The sequence below is a fragment of the Leptosomus discolor genome, chromosome 4 (genome assembly GCF_034619465.1).
Source record: "Leptosomus discolor isolate bLepDis1 chromosome 4, bLepDis1.hap2, whole genome shotgun sequence".
NCBI lineage: Eukaryota > Metazoa > Chordata > Aves > Leptosomiformes > Leptosomidae > Leptosomus > Leptosomus discolor.
The window spans coordinates 26,453,607-26,471,161 of record NC_141394.1 but is presented as its reverse complement, the minus strand read 5'-3'; the positions used below and the strand labels follow the sequence as shown (position 1 = coordinate 26,471,161).

At 37.0% G+C, this 17,555-nt stretch overlaps 1 protein-coding gene across 1 annotated transcript in view; it reads left to right on the top strand.

The window, feature by feature from the left end:
• The window catches only part of GSTCD (glutathione S-transferase C-terminal domain containing), a 72,692-nt gene extending 65,120 nt beyond the window's left edge, over positions 1-7,572 (top strand). Inside the window, exons 11-12 of the mRNA XM_086464208.1 lie at positions 3,920-3,989; positions 6,961-7,572. Coding sequence (XP_086320334.1) covers positions 3,920-3,989; positions 6,961-7,097 — 207 coding nt within the window. The 3' untranslated portion in view covers positions 7,098-7,572. The remainder of the gene's footprint in view (positions 1-3,919; positions 3,990-6,960) is intronic.
• Positions 7,573-17,555: the final 9,983 nt, after the last annotated feature.

Genomic DNA, 17,555 nt, shown 5'->3' with positions numbered 1-17,555 from the left:
CTTCCAACATCTATCAGTTAACAATTACAGGATACCAATTTATTTAGGTCTTGAATATAACTGTTAATACTGTGGAAATGTCTGATCATTTTTTAAGTAAAACTATTGCTTTTATAGATACTATTTTCTGGTAAGCATTAGATTTTTCCCTCTAATATATGTCTAGAAGATTGGATGTAGTGAACAGAAGGAGCTTATACTCATCAGGAAGAATTTTGTACAGTATTGTTCTAAAAATGTTATTCAAAATTATTTCAAAAATATTCAAATGTGTTTTGATGCTGGGGACCCAGGATCTGTGTGGAGATGGTCTAAGAGAAAATTGGGAAAAAATCAATGAGACACACAACTGACAGAATGAAGATAACAGGTAACAGGAGTGAAGGAGGACAAGAGCAGAGATGTGGACAGCAGGCAACTGGTACTGATCTATTCAGCTTTGTCTAGTGCATTTAAACTAATTAGTGATGAGCAACCAGAAATTTGAAGGTTAGATGCACTTAATGTGGCTTAGAAAGAAAAGGTTTCCGTTTGAGAGAAGCAAGGCTACATAGAAACTTTACTAAGTTTAGATGTCAAATCCTAGACAAGGGTCTTGGTGTTTACAATATAGAAATGAATTTTGGAGATGCAGAATAATCCTTTGTATTAGAAATATGAGAGATGGTATTTCTAATGTCCAGTGTTTTTTGGGACAGTGAGCATAGCAAAGATGCTATATGTAGCAGGAAAATGAAGATTATCCTTTTTAATCCTCAAGTAAGAGGGCTTTTAAAAAAATCCAGAAAATTTTCAGCAGTCTTACATAGGGAAGTTCAGTTACCTGGTAATACACTGATCTTAGAAAGTCCAGTTTAGGTACACTTCACTAATTTAAATGGAAATAAACGTCTGTAGATTGAGATGATAAAAGCGGCACAGTGGATTTGGACCTGCCATTATTTTTGCTCAATTAGCATTCTTTTCAACACATTTATATGTTTCTAACACATAATCACAAAGAACTCAGGTTTCAGTTCAGAAGAAGTTTATTTACTAGCATAATATTAAAAACAGATCTGTTGACATTACAGAGGGAGATGGTGGCAATGATAGTCAAAGATGCCTAGATTAGGACAGTGTGTACACAATCTCAGTAAAGATCAGTGAATGTTTTCTTAATAATCTAAATCTAAATAATCTGTAGACGTTTAAATGACAGGGTTTGTCAAGACTTTAGAAGTTCTAGCATTCGATTATTTGTGTTGCAGACGGGCACAGGGGCCAAGGGCAGTGCTAAAGAATATTGCTGCTCTTAATAATTTAAGAGTCTATACAAATGGTCTAGGCTGGTTGGTGCCTCAAATAATCCTAGTTATAAATAACTTTAGTTATACAGCTAGCTATATGCATTTTTATATTTCGTATTAATAAATTGTTACAGGTTATTGGCTAGTAGCCAAAACTACCATGTGTTAGCCAGACATTGCCTGTGTCACCCCCCTTCAGTTTCCATTTTAAATTGATTTCTCTTATCTTTCATTTTAGTGAGATCTAAAAAGACATCCAGAAGTCTGGCGATTCTAAAACTTTTTTGATGAGAACATTATGCTGTAATTCATTAGTTTATAGCTGCAAAGAAGAAGGTTGTGATAGCTGTAGATTCCTACATGATACATTTTGAGACTTTGTTAAGACACTCTCCCTACAGGAGAATTGGAAAGTAAAACCGAATACCTTCACACATGTGGCTTTGAAAACTTAATAGGAATTAAAAGTGTGGGTGTTCTAGTAAGCAAGTTAACTGCTTATGCACACACAAAGTTTGGGCGGTTTATAATTATCTTCTTCATTATTTTAGAAATGCTTTTCTTATTATTTCTGCTGACAGAGAATGTGACAATTTAATGACTGTGTCATGGGGAAATGATGTAGTCATAACTTAGGCTTTAGTTTAACGTTTTGGATCACCTCTGGAGGAAGCCATGTCATTAGAGTCAGTTCAGATTTTCAGGTTATGTGGCAAGGCTTGTCTTGGCTCTGGTCTAGTCAGGTGAGCTGAGAACCTCATGTTGCAAAAAGCCAAGTTGTGCTGGGTGCCCGAAGGCTGGTGAGGGGTTCTGTGCTTTTTCTCCCCAGGCTGCCTGTCACTGCTGCTTCTCTCCAAACAGCAGCCTCATTGCCTGTGGCTCTCTTTTCCTCTGTTCTCCAGTAGTCACATCTGGGTTTAAACATTTTCAGCTCTCTTGTACAACAAAAATAGCCATATTTGAACTGAACTGACTGGGCATGTTATAACATCTTCTGATTTTGCTTGCATATTTCCTATGGAGCTCTGAGCTGAAAACCTTCATGAGAATGAGCTGTACTAGGGAACAAATATCCCTGCCTCAAGATACTGTAAACTTATTTAAATGAGTAATATTTGAGTATCAAGTAGTGATAATATTTTATTTTATATGTGGGCAAGCTTTTTTTTTGTGGTCAGATGTCTACTAAATTTGTTAATTGGATGGAGTGTACTATGGAGGGAGTTACCATCTTGATTTAACATGAAGTGGGATTTCATTCAGGATTTTTGTGAAATGAAGACTTCTGGACGTTTATGTCCCCCTAATAAAAAGCTGGGCTAAGTATCCTTACTTCAGGATACCGAAGGATATTGAAGTATCCTTAGGTGAAGTTGTTCTCTTCATCTGCTACAGGAACCAGACATTTAAAACCATCATTTTTGTCAGACAAGAATAAATAAAAAGAAAGGTTTTCTTTTTGATGCAAGACACATGTCCTTTTTGGGGTTTTTTTTGTTTGTTTGTTTGGTTTTTTTTTTTGTTTTTGTTTTTGTTTTTTTTAGAACTATAGCACTGGAAGCTTTGCTTAGCAGAGCACTTTTTGTTGTTGTCCATTTCTGTTTTCTCCCATGACGTTATAGGAGACTTGGGAATGTTGTACAGTTCTGAAATGGTTCTGACTTCCTCTGTCCTGTACTTAATATTGCAGCTGTCCCAAAGTGCACAGCTTCGTCAAAGCATTAATGTCATTACTACACCTTCAAGGCTTTTTCTTTCACCATCTGGCTAACTTGCCTTCCTTGGCCTGGCTGGTCTTTGAGAAACCATTGTGCTAGCACAGGCAGTGATTTTTGAAGGCGAATGACAGTGGGGTTCTGCCTGCTTGTGTAGTGATCTAAGTAAGGAGTAAGGTGGTGGGGTGAACCCTCCACTGTACCATAACCCTGGGTGACAAGACTGGAAGAAATCAACAGCAGCTGTTGTAGAAGCATCTGCAGAAACTTTAAGTGGAGCAGGGATAGTTTGAAAGTGAATTGTGCTCATTTTGGTGTAGGAAACTCTCCTATTTACAGCCAGGTATTTTCTACCTTCAGGATAAGTTTTGCCTTTGGGATCGTTTGGACTGATCCTGAATGGATTTGGCAGAGCATAAGGCAATTCTTCTGGGATTCAAAATCAGTGGTTGGGAGAAATGTACAGTAGTTCAAATTGCCTATTTAAGAATTTTGTCTTGGCTGTTTATTGATGCAGAGAGGATGCCCCATGATGACTGTGCTTAGAGAAGGCTGTGTTGCTCGTCAGTAGTTGAAGGCAAAACTAGTCTGCAGTATGTCTTTGAAGAATTCTATCTTGTATACACTGCATCCAATTCAACTGCTGCAGAAAATAAGAGAAAATTTAGCAAGAAACAAATACTCATGAGTCGAGATGTGGTTGCAGTTACAAACACTTGATTTACACACACATTTACGAGCCAAATCAGCATCAAAATTAGGATTTGCACATAGATAATTTTTTTAGAAATACCGTCTTCAATATGATAGTGTTTTTTATACTTTTAAACATTCAATTAGATTTTTCTTATTTTATTTGGAAGAGGGAAATGCCACTGGACCAAATTTATTGTGTTTTTTTTTTTTTTCCCCTAGGAGCACATGATCCTTTGCCGATTTGCAGATCAGACAGCTGTTCAGCTTCCACCTGAACGCAGGCTAATTGGTATGAATTTCTGCATTGGTTGTGTAAACTATCTTAGTAATGAATTCACCTTGATATATAAAGGGAAGTAGTAGTACATTTGTGAACAGGACATTAAGTTGCTGTCTTCACATAACATTTGAAAACTTTGCGTTTCTTCACATTTCGCCTCTTGCTGTTCTGAACTGTGGTATAGACACTGTTTTCTTCTTTCAGAATTATCAGTAAGAGATAGAGGGTTTGCATTTTACTGATTTTTGTTGCTTCACCTTTTTTTCCTCCCACCATTCTCTGACAAGAATGAGGTCTTTGTAAAGTTCACTGAAGTCCTGCTATTGCCAGTTTATCTTACATTAAATGCACAGGCTATTCATAGTCATGATTTTCAGTGTGCACCCTTCATCCTGCTTGTAAATTGCTGCTGGTAACTCTCTTAGCTAAAAGGGCAAATATCTAATGCCAGCTGGAAACAATAAGGCAGAGGCTGGGCTAGCTTTGGTACAGACAGGCTTAAGAGCATACAAACCTGTTTGGCCCACCTCATTATTAGGATCATCATCATAATTTTAGGAAAAAAACCAGAAGGTTTTCTGGGATTTTTTTTTTTTTCAGTAGTGAATAATATTTATAATCTGAAAACTTTGCAAAGAACGCAGTTTGGCTTACCCCTTATCTGGTCTACCAGCCTTGCCATTGTGGGAAAAGTTATGTTATAGCTACAGCAGAGCATAAGTCAATTTTTGCCTTTTGGTAATAAGTTCTGTTTCAGGTTTGTACTTTATTGCCATTCTGAGTAAGAGCAGCTGCCTTCTGTTGGTCATTTCTGTGCAATTAACAGCCAGAGTAAGTTGATCCCTGAGATTTAAGTTTCTTGGTCAGGTGTCAATGATTTCTGAGGAAAATAACTGCAAGAAGCTATCATTAAGAGTGATAGCAGGAATTTCATTACTCAGAAGGACAGCGAAATACATAACACTTAAAATATTTGGAATAAGCAAAGCCATTTCTTCATTATGTGTCATATTGTAGTGTCCGTAGACTTACAAAAAGGTATAATCTGCTCCTGTCTGGTATTAATGTTCTGATGGAAGCGATAAACTAGCTTCCAGGTCAGAAAAGGCAGAAGGGGCTGGGAACATTCAGGATATAACTGTGCATTCTTGGCTTGCAAGAAACCCTTTGAAAGTATATTAAAGCAGTAGTAGCAAATAATCATAATGTTTTAAAAAAGCTTCATTTGAAGAATTCAAAGTATTTCCTATACATGCTGCACAAAAAGAAAATAATACTTATAGAGATAACTATTTTATGATAAATTTGTTGGCTCTTTTGCTATCATTGCAGAATTTGAAAAAAAAAAAAATTTTTAAAAAAGGCATTGTTCAGGTATCAGTGTAACACCCACATTGTCTCCTGCTGTTTGCCAGGTGGACTGAAAATTGGAAAAGGACCCAAAAAACTTTTTTGAAAGATTGTAACTTTTATCCATTCTCTGTCTCTGAAACTGCAAATTTTTTTTCACAAATTTAACTTTTATGTGCTTTGCCCTGACAAAACATCCACACATAAACACATAAATTTTATTCTTCTTACTTCCCTTACATCATTGCTTTTTCTGTTTTAAAGAATGCTGTTTTTTCTTTAAGTTCCATGTCATACTATTCTTTTTCAGTGAAGATCATTCCCTCTTTAGTGTTCTGTTTCAGCTTTGAAACTGTTCTATGGGAATCTTGTGGTACTTCTAAGTTTTGCTTGCAAATAATTGAAGACTGAATCAGATCAGTGTTATTGATCCCAGCCATGGCAAGACTTTTTTGACTTTTTTTTGTTTGTTTGTTTAATTTGTGCAATGCGTGATCAGATATAGAGAAAACCATGTAGATTTCATTTAATGGATAGTGAGGGGCATGTTTGTGCCACCTACCCAAAACTTTTGCAGGCATCTAACAGGCGCATGCCGGGGCTTGCGATGATACAGGTGCTCAGGCTCTCTGTATATTCAGGGGTAGGAGGTAGGCAGTTCCAGAGGGTGGTTTGGAATGCCACACTTGTATCCTGATGGTAAACAGAACGAGTGCTCCTCTCTCTTCCCTTCATCTCAGATCCCAATATATTTAACTGTACAACTCTTTCAGAAGCAAGAAATGAGGTAGGATCGTTGTCTTTGAGACTGAAATAGGATTGTGCCTGGTTTGTGACCTGAGACTGTATGACTCTAAAACATTTCAGGGAAGTGCTAAGTCTTTCTTGGAAGAGAGTTTCAAACTGCTGAAAATATAATCTGACAAATCAGTTCTGTATTTCAGAAAATAATAATAAAGTATAATGTGTAAATATGTAAAGACAAATGGCCTCATCATCTTGGCATGGCTGTATCATAACACAAACTTCTAAGCAGAAAAAAACCTTGATTTTATCTTTCCCATTTTTTTCTGCAGATGAATCTGAGATAAGATTAGTTTTAATTAGTATTTTTGTTCATAAGCAGTTACATTTGTATGTCTGAAATCAGTTACATTGGGTCACTGTTTGGTATTTTAGTCTTTTATTGATATTCAGTAACCAGAGGTTTTCAGATTTTAGATGAAAGTACAGGAGGAAAACAGTTATGGTTATAAAGGAAGCAGAAATTTGGCAGTTCAGGCAATAAGGTGTAAACTGGGCATTTTTTTCTTCTTGTGGCTTTTATATTTATGCATGTATTTTTCTGTAAGTTTTGAGAATACTTAAAAATAGTTGTGCATGTTCTGTTTCTCCATATATAAAGAGTTAATAATCCTTTTGAAGATCTTTTCAAGTCACAGATGTGATTTAGAACTCTTAACGACTATCTATTTGAAGTAAAACAGATTAAGATTCCTAAGTGGATTTGGAACTTATTTTTTAGATGACTTACTGGTGTGTTTTCCTAACATTGAATATTGAAGTGCACATTTCTGATAATGTTTCTACATTTTTAGAGTTTCCATGCTCTCCTGTGCTCTTGTTTTAGGAAAGCAGTGTATGGGGCTTGTGGATCTGGATCGGGCTTGGGCTGCAGAAGAACATAACTACTCTGTCCAAGTTATATCAATGGAGCCAGAGAGTTGTTCTCCAAAGAACAATATGTTTGTGGGCGTTCCCACTTAGAGTGTGAAACCTGCGTTTGATTTGAAGTCTGAACATAAATCTTCAGTGCATAATGACATCCAGCAGATACAAGCATAGCTGGGAACCAGACATCACACATCTTGATCTCATTGCGTTCTGAAAAGGAAGCAGCACAAAGAGTCTTAGAAAGTGAACTGCATGCAGAGCATCTCAAATCATACTTGTGTCATTAAGCAACTCCTGGTTCTCTTACTGAGAAGTTTCTGGATTAACGACTGTGCATGAAATCATAGCCCTCTGTAAAGGCTTAGAAAAAAGGTGGTCGCATTGAAGGGAAGGTGATTTCCTTTTTACTAAAGCTGTCTTGCCTGCTTCAAAATTGTATTCAGTTATCAGCCAATAATGCAGATCCGTAGAGGAACAGAAAAGATCAAATTTATTGTATTGGTGAAGAAGACTGTGCAACAGGTTGTGGCTTGACTTTGCTGAAGAATTCCATACTACTGTAGGAAGGTTATTTTTAATAAAAGTTCATCAGAATACTTTGGGTATCATTCTGCATGTCAAAAATGTATTCTAACTTAGCAATCTTTTTAAAAAGACTTAAAAATTATCTTTAAATGTTACACAAAGATTCCGTAACCAGGCATTTGAAAGTGTGTTTAGTTAAAGAAAGCAAACCCCTAGTTATCCATTGACCAGATAACAAGAACCTAGTGGTGATGTCAACAAATGGATACTTCACTGCCACCTCTGCGAATTGAAGTGTGTTGCTTCCCATTCTGAAGAAATACGCTGTCAGAAGAAAATTTTAAGGACAGTTCATGTGTCCATATACATAATTTTCAATGATTTTGTATTCAGTTTAAAATCTGAACAAAGTTGAAGTTGTAGAACCATTTGGAAAGATCAACCACAGTCATGTTACTGTAAAAATGAAAATAAAAGTTGTTCTGTGCTCTTATTAGTAGGCAGTTTTCTACCCTAATTTAAAATTGTCTGTGGACACTAACACAATGGAAAACAGCTCCTAATGAGAGTTACTGCATGTTTATTGGTTTAATACCTTTATGAATTCTGCCATGGATTAATTTAAATATATCTGGAGTTTGGTCAGTGTGAACATACCTTCAGTGGATGTGGCAAACAGAATTACAAACAATAGGTATTGAAGAAAAAAATTAAAAATCCTGAAATATTTTATTCTTCATGAAACTTACAGCTCTAAAAGATCTAAATGCTTCCTTTTTTTAATGTGAAGACTGAAGGAAGCAGCACACTTACTTGGAAGCACAAAGGTGAGCAAGTAGATAATGACGCAGTGCTTTTTCTGCAGCTTTTTGTATTTACAGGATTAACTGGAGGTTGGAAGAATATATAGCAGATATAAAATATATGGCAATATACTTTGTCCAACAGGTTATTAGGTACTTAGCACAGTCAAGAAAAATAGCTAAAGCCACACAAGAATCAATCTCTGTTTCATTTGGATTTTCTTTCTCTTTTTTAAAGTACTTGTTTCCATGTTAATGACAGTGTCCCACAAGTGTTGCTTATTTGTGACTTAAGTAAATTAGTATATCTGTTGCCCCACATAGAAGTGGGCTTCACAGGAAGAAAAATTTTATAGAAGCAAGGGAGAAAAACCTGCAAAACTAGTGCTGTGTTTGTACGCATTATGACATCCCATTTTTCTTGGATGAGCCAAACTATAGAAAGTGAGTTTAAGACTGTGGTGGTTTGGTCCTGGCCAGATGCCAGGTACCCACCAAAGCCACTCTATCACTCTCACCCCCTCAGCTGGACAGGGGAGAGAAAATATAACAATGGGCACGTGGGTCAGATAAAGACAGTTTAATGAAACAAAAGCCACGCGTGGAAGCAGAAGCAAAACAAAAGATCTTATCCGCTACTTCCCATCAGCTGGCGATGTCCAGCCACTTTCTGGGAAGTAGGGCTCCGGTACGCATAGTGGTTGCTCTGGACGACAAATGTGAAATGAATGTCCCCCCCTTTCTTCTTTTCCCCAGCGTCTGTTGCTGAGCAGACGTCATGTGATATGGAATATCCCTTTGGTCAGTCTGGGTCAGCTATCCTGGCTATATCCCCTCCCAAGTTTTTACCCACCCCCAGCCTACTGGGGAAATGTTGGGGGAACAGCCTTGGTGCTGTGTGAGCCCTGCTCAGCAGTAGTCAAAACACTGATGTGTTATCTGGTTACCACTGCACAGCATGGTGAGGGCTGCATCTCAGGCAGACCTGTTACAATGACAGATTTTTTTTTTTTTTTTTTCTCCCAGAGATCAGGGATATTTTGGTGGCATTTCATAGTGTCCATCATTTTGATGGCTTACATGATAGTGAGACTGCATCCCATTTGTAATTATGCTTTGTGACCTTGTCACTGTTGGCATCAATGCGCTCTGGTTTCTTTTCTTCTCAGGAGAACAGAATCTTCCTCATATCTAAGGACGGAGTTACCTTACTATGAATAGTAAAGCCTGAAATATACTTGAGGTCAGCTGATGTTTTGTTTATTGAAAACTGAGGAGAACCAGAGGAAAAAAGGCATAAAAAGAAGGTATTTTCACCGACTAATTTACCACAGATTAAATTGCCATTCTGTGCCATGTTCCTCCCTCTAGAAATGTGAGCTTAATTATATTAATTTTTAGGCATGTTAATTTGTTACATGTTTCCATATACATAAATGGTATGGAATTAATAGAGCCTTGAATTCCCTGAAGAAGGTGACTGGACATTGTGGTCCTGGTAAGTGAACAACTGTTGTTCATCTAGCAGCTTGTTATGCAAGGAGCTAGCTTGATGTCCAAGATGGAGACCTAAATATTATTTGTGTTTCTTGTGTGTCTGCCCTCACTGGAACCAGCTGCAGGGTGAACAAAATATTGTCCTAACAGTCATAATTTTCCATTGTCATGCCAGTCTTCTTTTATGCTACCCTTGTAGCCAGTAATGCTGGAAAAAATAAGTTTAAACAGGAAACAGATGGCCAAACTGAACTGAACTCCTCTGTGATAGTCATCTTTGAGTACATATATCTTTATTTTGGGGTGTGTTTTTTTGTTTTTGTTTTTTTTTGTCTTTATCGTGTTAGTTATCTGCTTCCTTAGTCCTCTTTCAAGAGGTTAGTATTACCATATTTAGGCATGGGTAGTAATAAACAAGGGACATTCCTAGTTAGGTATGTTGTGAACCCTAATTTTTCTGTGGCTTGATCTTAACAAAACCAATTTGAGATATTAGTATTACTCTAGTAAACCAATCTATTGATTTTTTTTTTTAAATGAAAATTACATGTCTTATCAAAATTACCCATCAGTCGTTCTTACAAAGACACATATAAAATGACTCATTTGTAGAGTTGCCAGAAATTTTAGAGTGATGTTTTCTGTTTCTGATTATTGCTTGACTTTCAGCTACCTGGTGGATCTGTCATGTGAAAAAGCAATGATGATAAGCAGAAGTGTCTTTTTAAATAGCTGTCTTCCTAGGTGACATGCTATGCCAGGTATTCTCATTGAAAAGAAGAATTTAAAAAAACCTGTATGGTCAAGTATGGACACATGTAAGTTTTTGATCTTTAAGTAATCTGACACACAGCTGATTTGATAATGGCTTTATATGGATCTTATTTGGCTAGACGCTGTACTTGCAGCTATTTTCTATCAAGATTTTGGTTCAGCATTACTAATTTACCCTTTCAATGAATATACGTGTTTGGGTTTGGTTTTTTTTTTTTTTTTAGAGTATTGAACTAGAAAAGCTTTGCTTTTGAATTGTTGGTTTCAGACCCAGTGCTTAGTTGCTAGCAGAAAGAAAAGCACGTTTTTTTCCTTTAAGCCTATTCAAGTACTACTTTCAGTGGTTTTGCCTGGGAGAATTCACCTATCATAAAAAACTCCGGATGTACAATCTCAGTCAACGTTCCTGTGATTTTATTGCCACTTCTTTTTTTAAAGGAAAAATGTAGTTATTGTACATGTACTGTTGGTATGTCAAGTGTCAAAAATGTTACTTACATGCCTCTTTAAAGTGAAGAAAACCTCAGAACTTTCCACGCTCAGACTTGTGCTTAAACTGCCTGGCTATCATGGTTTTAGTTCAGTAGCTTGTCCTTAGCAAGTTTCACCTTACTACAACTATCATTAAAAGAAATCAATTCTAAATTAATAGTATATTAAGATTATATGCAAACAGTAAAACTGAAACCAAATTAATTTTCTCTTTGCTTGTAGCTTTTATTTACTCAGAAATGACATGAGTAATGAAGTGTCCTGTTCTGCGCTGTTCTCCTCAGAGTGAATTTAAGAAAATATCTGTATTTTCAAAATTCCCCTGATAAGCCTCATATGTAAGGAAGAGTGTTTAGGATAGTTTTATAACAAATCACTCGGGTAATTTCTAAGTGAAAACAGAACAGGTTTTAAACTTTGTATGTGTCAAGTGGTATATTTCCTAGCTTGTAACTCAGAATTATTGTATTTAAATGTTTGAATTTTTTGCCTTTTTTTTTTAAGGCAGTAGTGGAAATGTTCATGTTACAGAAAGTGAATGATAGTATTTGAGTATTCTTGTTAATTAAGTAATCACTGATTCTAGGAATTAAATTATTGACTAAGTCTATGCTGTTTCCCCTTCAGACTATATTTTACCTGATTGTTGCTGATCTTTTGTAAGATTGCATAGTGTCAGGTGTGATGGTGCCCTTGAAACAGGTTTGCTAAATGATAATTTTACTAATATTGAATATGACTACTAATTTTAGTGCTAATCTTTTATTAAAAAAAAAGTTTTCCAGTGTCATGGAGAAATGCGAACTTGTTGTATGAATGGAAATGTACTTGTATGGCTTCAGCAGTTTTACTGTCACATTCCTCGTGATAAAATTGTCATTCTTCTTGAGTGAAAGATTTCCTTTGAGCTTTAAGAATTAGCAGAGCACTTAGGATACATGAGGGTTGAAATCACAGCTGTGCTGAAGGTGGCAAGCTCTCCATGAGGACAATAGGTTTTCATCCACTGACTTTCAAATACATGCAACATCACTTTTCAATTATTTTTGTGTACTGAGCCCCTTCTATGTTTAGACTTCATTGCTGAGGGTATTTGAGAAGTTTTTAAGGGGCTTCTATTTTGGAAACATCAAATGTGAATACTGATCTTTTTGGGGGTGTTAAATTATTGTGTTGTGATAGCTCCCATTTTTCTTGCTTTCCCCTCTCCCAGTGCTAGTTTTCCAACCCAGATGGTTACTTTGGGTGTGTTGGTACAGCATTCCATGCATATTTTTAACAGCTTTTTCTGAGTTAAATTGTCAATTTAAAATAACATGCCAGTGTACTTACTGTGCCTTTTATTCTGTCGTTGTTGTAATTTTCAACATTTTTATTAGTGTTTGGTTGCTTTTGCTGCGTTTAGTGTGGTAACATTTAACATTATAATTAGAATTTGGACCATTTTGGAAGGAATATATTTTCAAATGTATGAAGATAGAATAAGTTACTGTACTTTGAACTGTTACCAGTACAACTTTCAATTATACATATTGAAATATAATAATATATGTATTATATATTAGATTTATAAGCAATTATATAAGCAATATAATTCTAAGTTATATTCAAGAGAAATGCAATTGTCTGGTCATGGACACAGGAGACAAAGTTCTATGGAAGTAACAAGGAAAAGGCATATCTAAGGTAAACAATGTAATGGTAAATTCATCTGTGCTGTGGAACAGAAAACTCAAAAATTATTTCCTTTATCTCAAGGGTTGTCTTGATGACCAACTTGCGACGTGTTTCTCAGTTTCAGTGTTTTTTCTTTAGATTTCAGTAATTTTGTTCACCCCCAAACAGTAACATGTCAAAGACCTTGGCATGGCTCCAGTTACAGATGTGTCATGTTGGAATGATTAGGGATTGATGTGCCAGAACAAATGTTCCCAAAATGATGTTGCAGGTAAGAGGAGAGAGAATTTTTGCGGTTTCAGAGCTTGCATGGGGAGGTGACGCCTGTTTCTTCAGAAGGCTACAAAGTTAGATGGAAATCATAGACCTATGAGGTTGGAGGGCTTCCAAGAGGCCTTGCTCTGTGATTTTCCCAGGGACGGAAGTGAGAGTGGCCTGCATATAGTTCCCTGTGTCTGTCTTGCTGTGAGATTTACCTTTCTGAAATCATTGGGGAACCTCCTCAGGCTTCACAACCTTTCAAAGACAATAAAGAGCAGCCTTGTGATGATGGCAGCCAGCTCTCCCAGTACTCTTGGATGTGTGCGACCTACTCCTATGTATTTGTATGAGTTGGAGAGCAGCGTCCAAGTGGGGGAAACAGGTTGTGGCTATGGTATGGTGGGAAATGTTAAACATGGAGGAAACAGGTCAGGTCTCACCTGTGAAATAAATGTGAAGAAGTCTAAAATTAACGTAAGAAAAAAAAAAAAGCTGCACAGTAACTACTCCACTGAGGAACATCTGATTTTTATCAGCTGTTTTAGCCTAATAGTTTCAAGACAGCCAGGGTACTTTGGGTGCAGGCATGTGGAGAGGAGCAGTGGGGTGTAATGGGGAGAGGGAAGGGTAAGTTGAGTGGATGATGGTTATTTGAGATATTCCAGCTGTGGAAATCACTCCCTCTAGCAATTTTATTTCCCTACCCCCTGTATGTTTTTGTGGTTTTTCATGTGGTACTTCTTGGACTGTGGACCACTTCAGGATCATGTATGGCTGTTTGAATTGATAGATGTAAGAGGTGCTTATGTGGGTGGTGGGGTTTTTTTTGGTACAAGCTGACCTACTGTTTGTTTGCATTCAGTCTGTATAAAAATACATATTAAAACACAAACATAAGGTGACAAAAATAATTGTCTGCATTTAGCCTGTACCTGGGGCTAAACTATAACAGATGCTCTATCACCCAGCAACCCCTCACCAGCCAGAAAGGAGAATTGGGGGAAAAGGAGAGCAGACCTGTGGGAGGAAGTGAGAAGAGATTTTAATAACACCAGTATCAACAGAGCTATGCCTACTTAGCCAAACAAATATCCAGTCCTCAGGAGCAGAGAGAAGCCAGAGGAAGAACCCCAGCAGGAACCCCACAGGAGCTCCCCTTCCTCAGCAAACCTTCCCCCTTTATAAGGAGTGTGACATCATGGTACAGGCTACACCTGTAGCTCGCTCAGGTCAGCTGCCCTGCCTGGCTTGAGCCTGCCTAGCATGGCTGGGCTATGATTCTATCCCAGCCAAACCAGGACAATCATGTAGGTGATTTTAATAGCTTGTATACAAAAACTCCTATTATTTTGCAAAGAAAATACAGAAGTGGTGGTCTGGGGTAATATAACCAGCTTAGTGTAGAACTCTGAGAGTGCCATTAAGTTTGCAAACGTAAATGTAAGTGACAGTGTTTATAACGTGCATGTTTCTTTGTGGTATCTGTATTTAGCCAGTGGAATTACCCATGACAAACTATCACTGAGTCAGGTTTTAAATCAGGGTTTTAAATAGAGGGTTTTAAAATAAGGATAATGAAGTTATCCATAGTTAAAATAGACGATAGGGAAGGATCATGGGGGATGGAAGCCTCATGTTTTAGAACTTAGGCCAAAAACTTGGAGCCAGCTGCTGCTCGTTAAAAACATTGTTGCTCCTTTCTCAGAGGCCTCCAGCCTGGACCACTACTGGCAACCAGAAGAATCAGAGTTCTGATTCACTGTTGCAAATCCCAGGCGCCTTCCTTTAATTGCGGTCTGCAGTGGCTGACTTCCTAAAATTAACTTTATTCAGTTTTATTCTTAAACTGAACTGCACAGTTCCTGGTTATTATGGTTTTTGTCCAGCTAACGTTATTTTTCATGTACTTCAGCATAAACTGTAGATTTCTTTTATGAATTTATACCCATTTTCATACCTCTGCTGTGTCACCGTTCCTGAGCTATAATACATATATATTGCTGCGCTTCAAGATAAGCTTGGCTGATGACATAATGGGCTGGTTATAACTCCTGGTGTGTTTTACTGACATTGAGTTCTTAAACAAAATCACATCTGCTGTAGACTGTGCATGTTTCCTAAGAGGCCAGTTGTTATAGTAGGTGTGTGTACTTTTACACATTGCTTTTGCATGCTGATTTTGTAGAAATAGCTAACGTTTGGCATCCATGAAGGTTGTTTTTATTCATCTGGCATGTTCCCATACAAATACCCATTTAATGTGGTCACCAACTATAGAAATAGTTAAACAATACTGTAAATGGACATGTTTTCTTTGTTAGGATGATTGCTGACACATTGAATTCTTTTCATTAAGTAATTCGACCACAAGCGTCTCTTTACTTTGGAAAAAGAAGAAGAAAGAAGCTCTAGCAAATAGATTTTTCTGTTTTCATATTTGCAGTGCTTATGTAGGGGGATATAATTAGAATTTCAGGATAAATTACACAAGGTATTGGATGAAAATCAAGACTAAAATAAACATTCAATTCCTCTTTTTTGTATTTGACCATTACACACAAACATTTGGTTATAAATAGAAGCCTCATCCATGTTGGAGTAACATTTCATGTTCAAAGTAGGATTCTGGAAAAGAAAATACTTTTTAAAGTGATTTAAAGCAATTATGCAATTTGAAACCTTCAGTTAGTTTATGAATCTTTATTACAATTGGATTACTTTTATATGCTCTGTAATAAATACCAAAGAGCCCTCTAAAGTAAAACATGTTCCAGCTGAATAACCCTTACTGAGAGAATTTGCAACTGCAGTTGGTTTTAGCTCTTAATAATCTTACATTAGCAATATATCTGTATGCTATTGGTATATACAGTAGTTACTGTTACAAGAATAATCATCATTGACATGTATACTGTCAACCTGACAGACATAAATCATCTAATTAATTTGATGTTAGACTTAACTTGCTTGAAAGAAGTGGGAGCATTCAAGTCATAACATGGCACCGTTCAGTGTCTGCTATTGTTATTCAGAATGTGCTGCTCTGTGGAGAAATCACCTAGAAAGTATAGTTTTAAATATTTCACAATAGTCAGTCTTGTGCATCTAATATTAAAGAATGTTCGTATCTATCTGAAGGTCATCCATTAACATGTAGGCATGCACGTGCACCAGATTGGTATGATTTGATACCTACCACCAAGAGAGAAGAGTCAACGCAGTGCAGAAAGCAGTAAGACAAAGGTTTCGGCTATTGCTCTCAAACTGTTTTTGAACACTAACACTTTACGCCTGGGTGTTCAAGTCCACTAGGTTTATACCCTACATGAAGTGCAGCAGGTTTTCTGTGAGTGCTGCCTGCCTCTTCTAATTGTATGCAGCTTCCACACAGTGAGAAAGAGTAGAAAATACCTTTCTTTACTCAGTAATTTTCTGGTTTGAACCAAGAAAATCAAAGCCGAAGTCAACACCCATGAAGCCAAATGGGAAGAAAGAACTAAAAGCAGAAAATGCCAGGACGTGCTAGTTTAATTCTAAGCTGTACTCCAAACCCCGTTGTGCTGTCACTGTGTGAAGAGTGAGAAAATCAGTCAGGAAGGAATCTATAGAAATTTCTATGACCTGTCTGCTTAATGAAATGCATCCCTAGTGCGCACTGATGCAATGTTCTTTGGGGCTGCGTGTGATGTAGAAAGTATCCCTACCAGTGTGCACACCCAACTTTTTATTCATGCCAGTAAGTGGGGAAGTGATTTATAAACTAAATTAACTAAAAGTTTGGTACAACTAGGTTCAGGTTCAATTGGGTTCATCCTATGTTGATTTGAATCCCAAAATCATAAGCTTCTGGGAGCCAAGAACCAGAGATTAGAATCTTTAATGTCATTTACAGTACAAACAAATCTGATCCTTTAAGTGGACTTCCTTTGATTGCCTCCTCATTTGACATGTTTACGATGTATTCCTTTTCCCTTGCATGATCATTGCCTTTTGTTTCAGTAAAAGCAGGAACAGTACTATGCAAGCTTGACAGTCTAATTTTCTGAGGGGCAGCTGACATTGTTTAATGACCTCTCATTTATCTGGATAGTTTCCCTCTGTCTTTGAGAGCTGACAGTTTGTTGGTTTCAAGGTGCAGCTTTTACACTATTCAGATTATTGCAAAATATTTTAGAGTAGTTCAGGCTGTAGTTCTTGAAAGTAGAGCTTTTTATAGACACTTTCCTGTCTCTCTTTTCAACTCTAATACTTCCCCTACTTGACCAAGCATAGTTATCAGTCGTGGTTATTTATGTGCTAGAACTAAAAAGACAGGAATAAAATGTACTTTCTGAAACGTGACAGGAACCAACTTTTATTCCTTTGTCCTAGTTCCACCTTCTGTCTGTCCATAGAACTGTTCATTAAGTCTGTCACCTCTGGATTCTGCTGTTTAAAGTTCTACAGAGCCCTTTAAAATTTGGACTGTTTTTCATTTGTCCTAGAACATCTTCATGTAGTCTACAAACTAGTTTTCAAAATT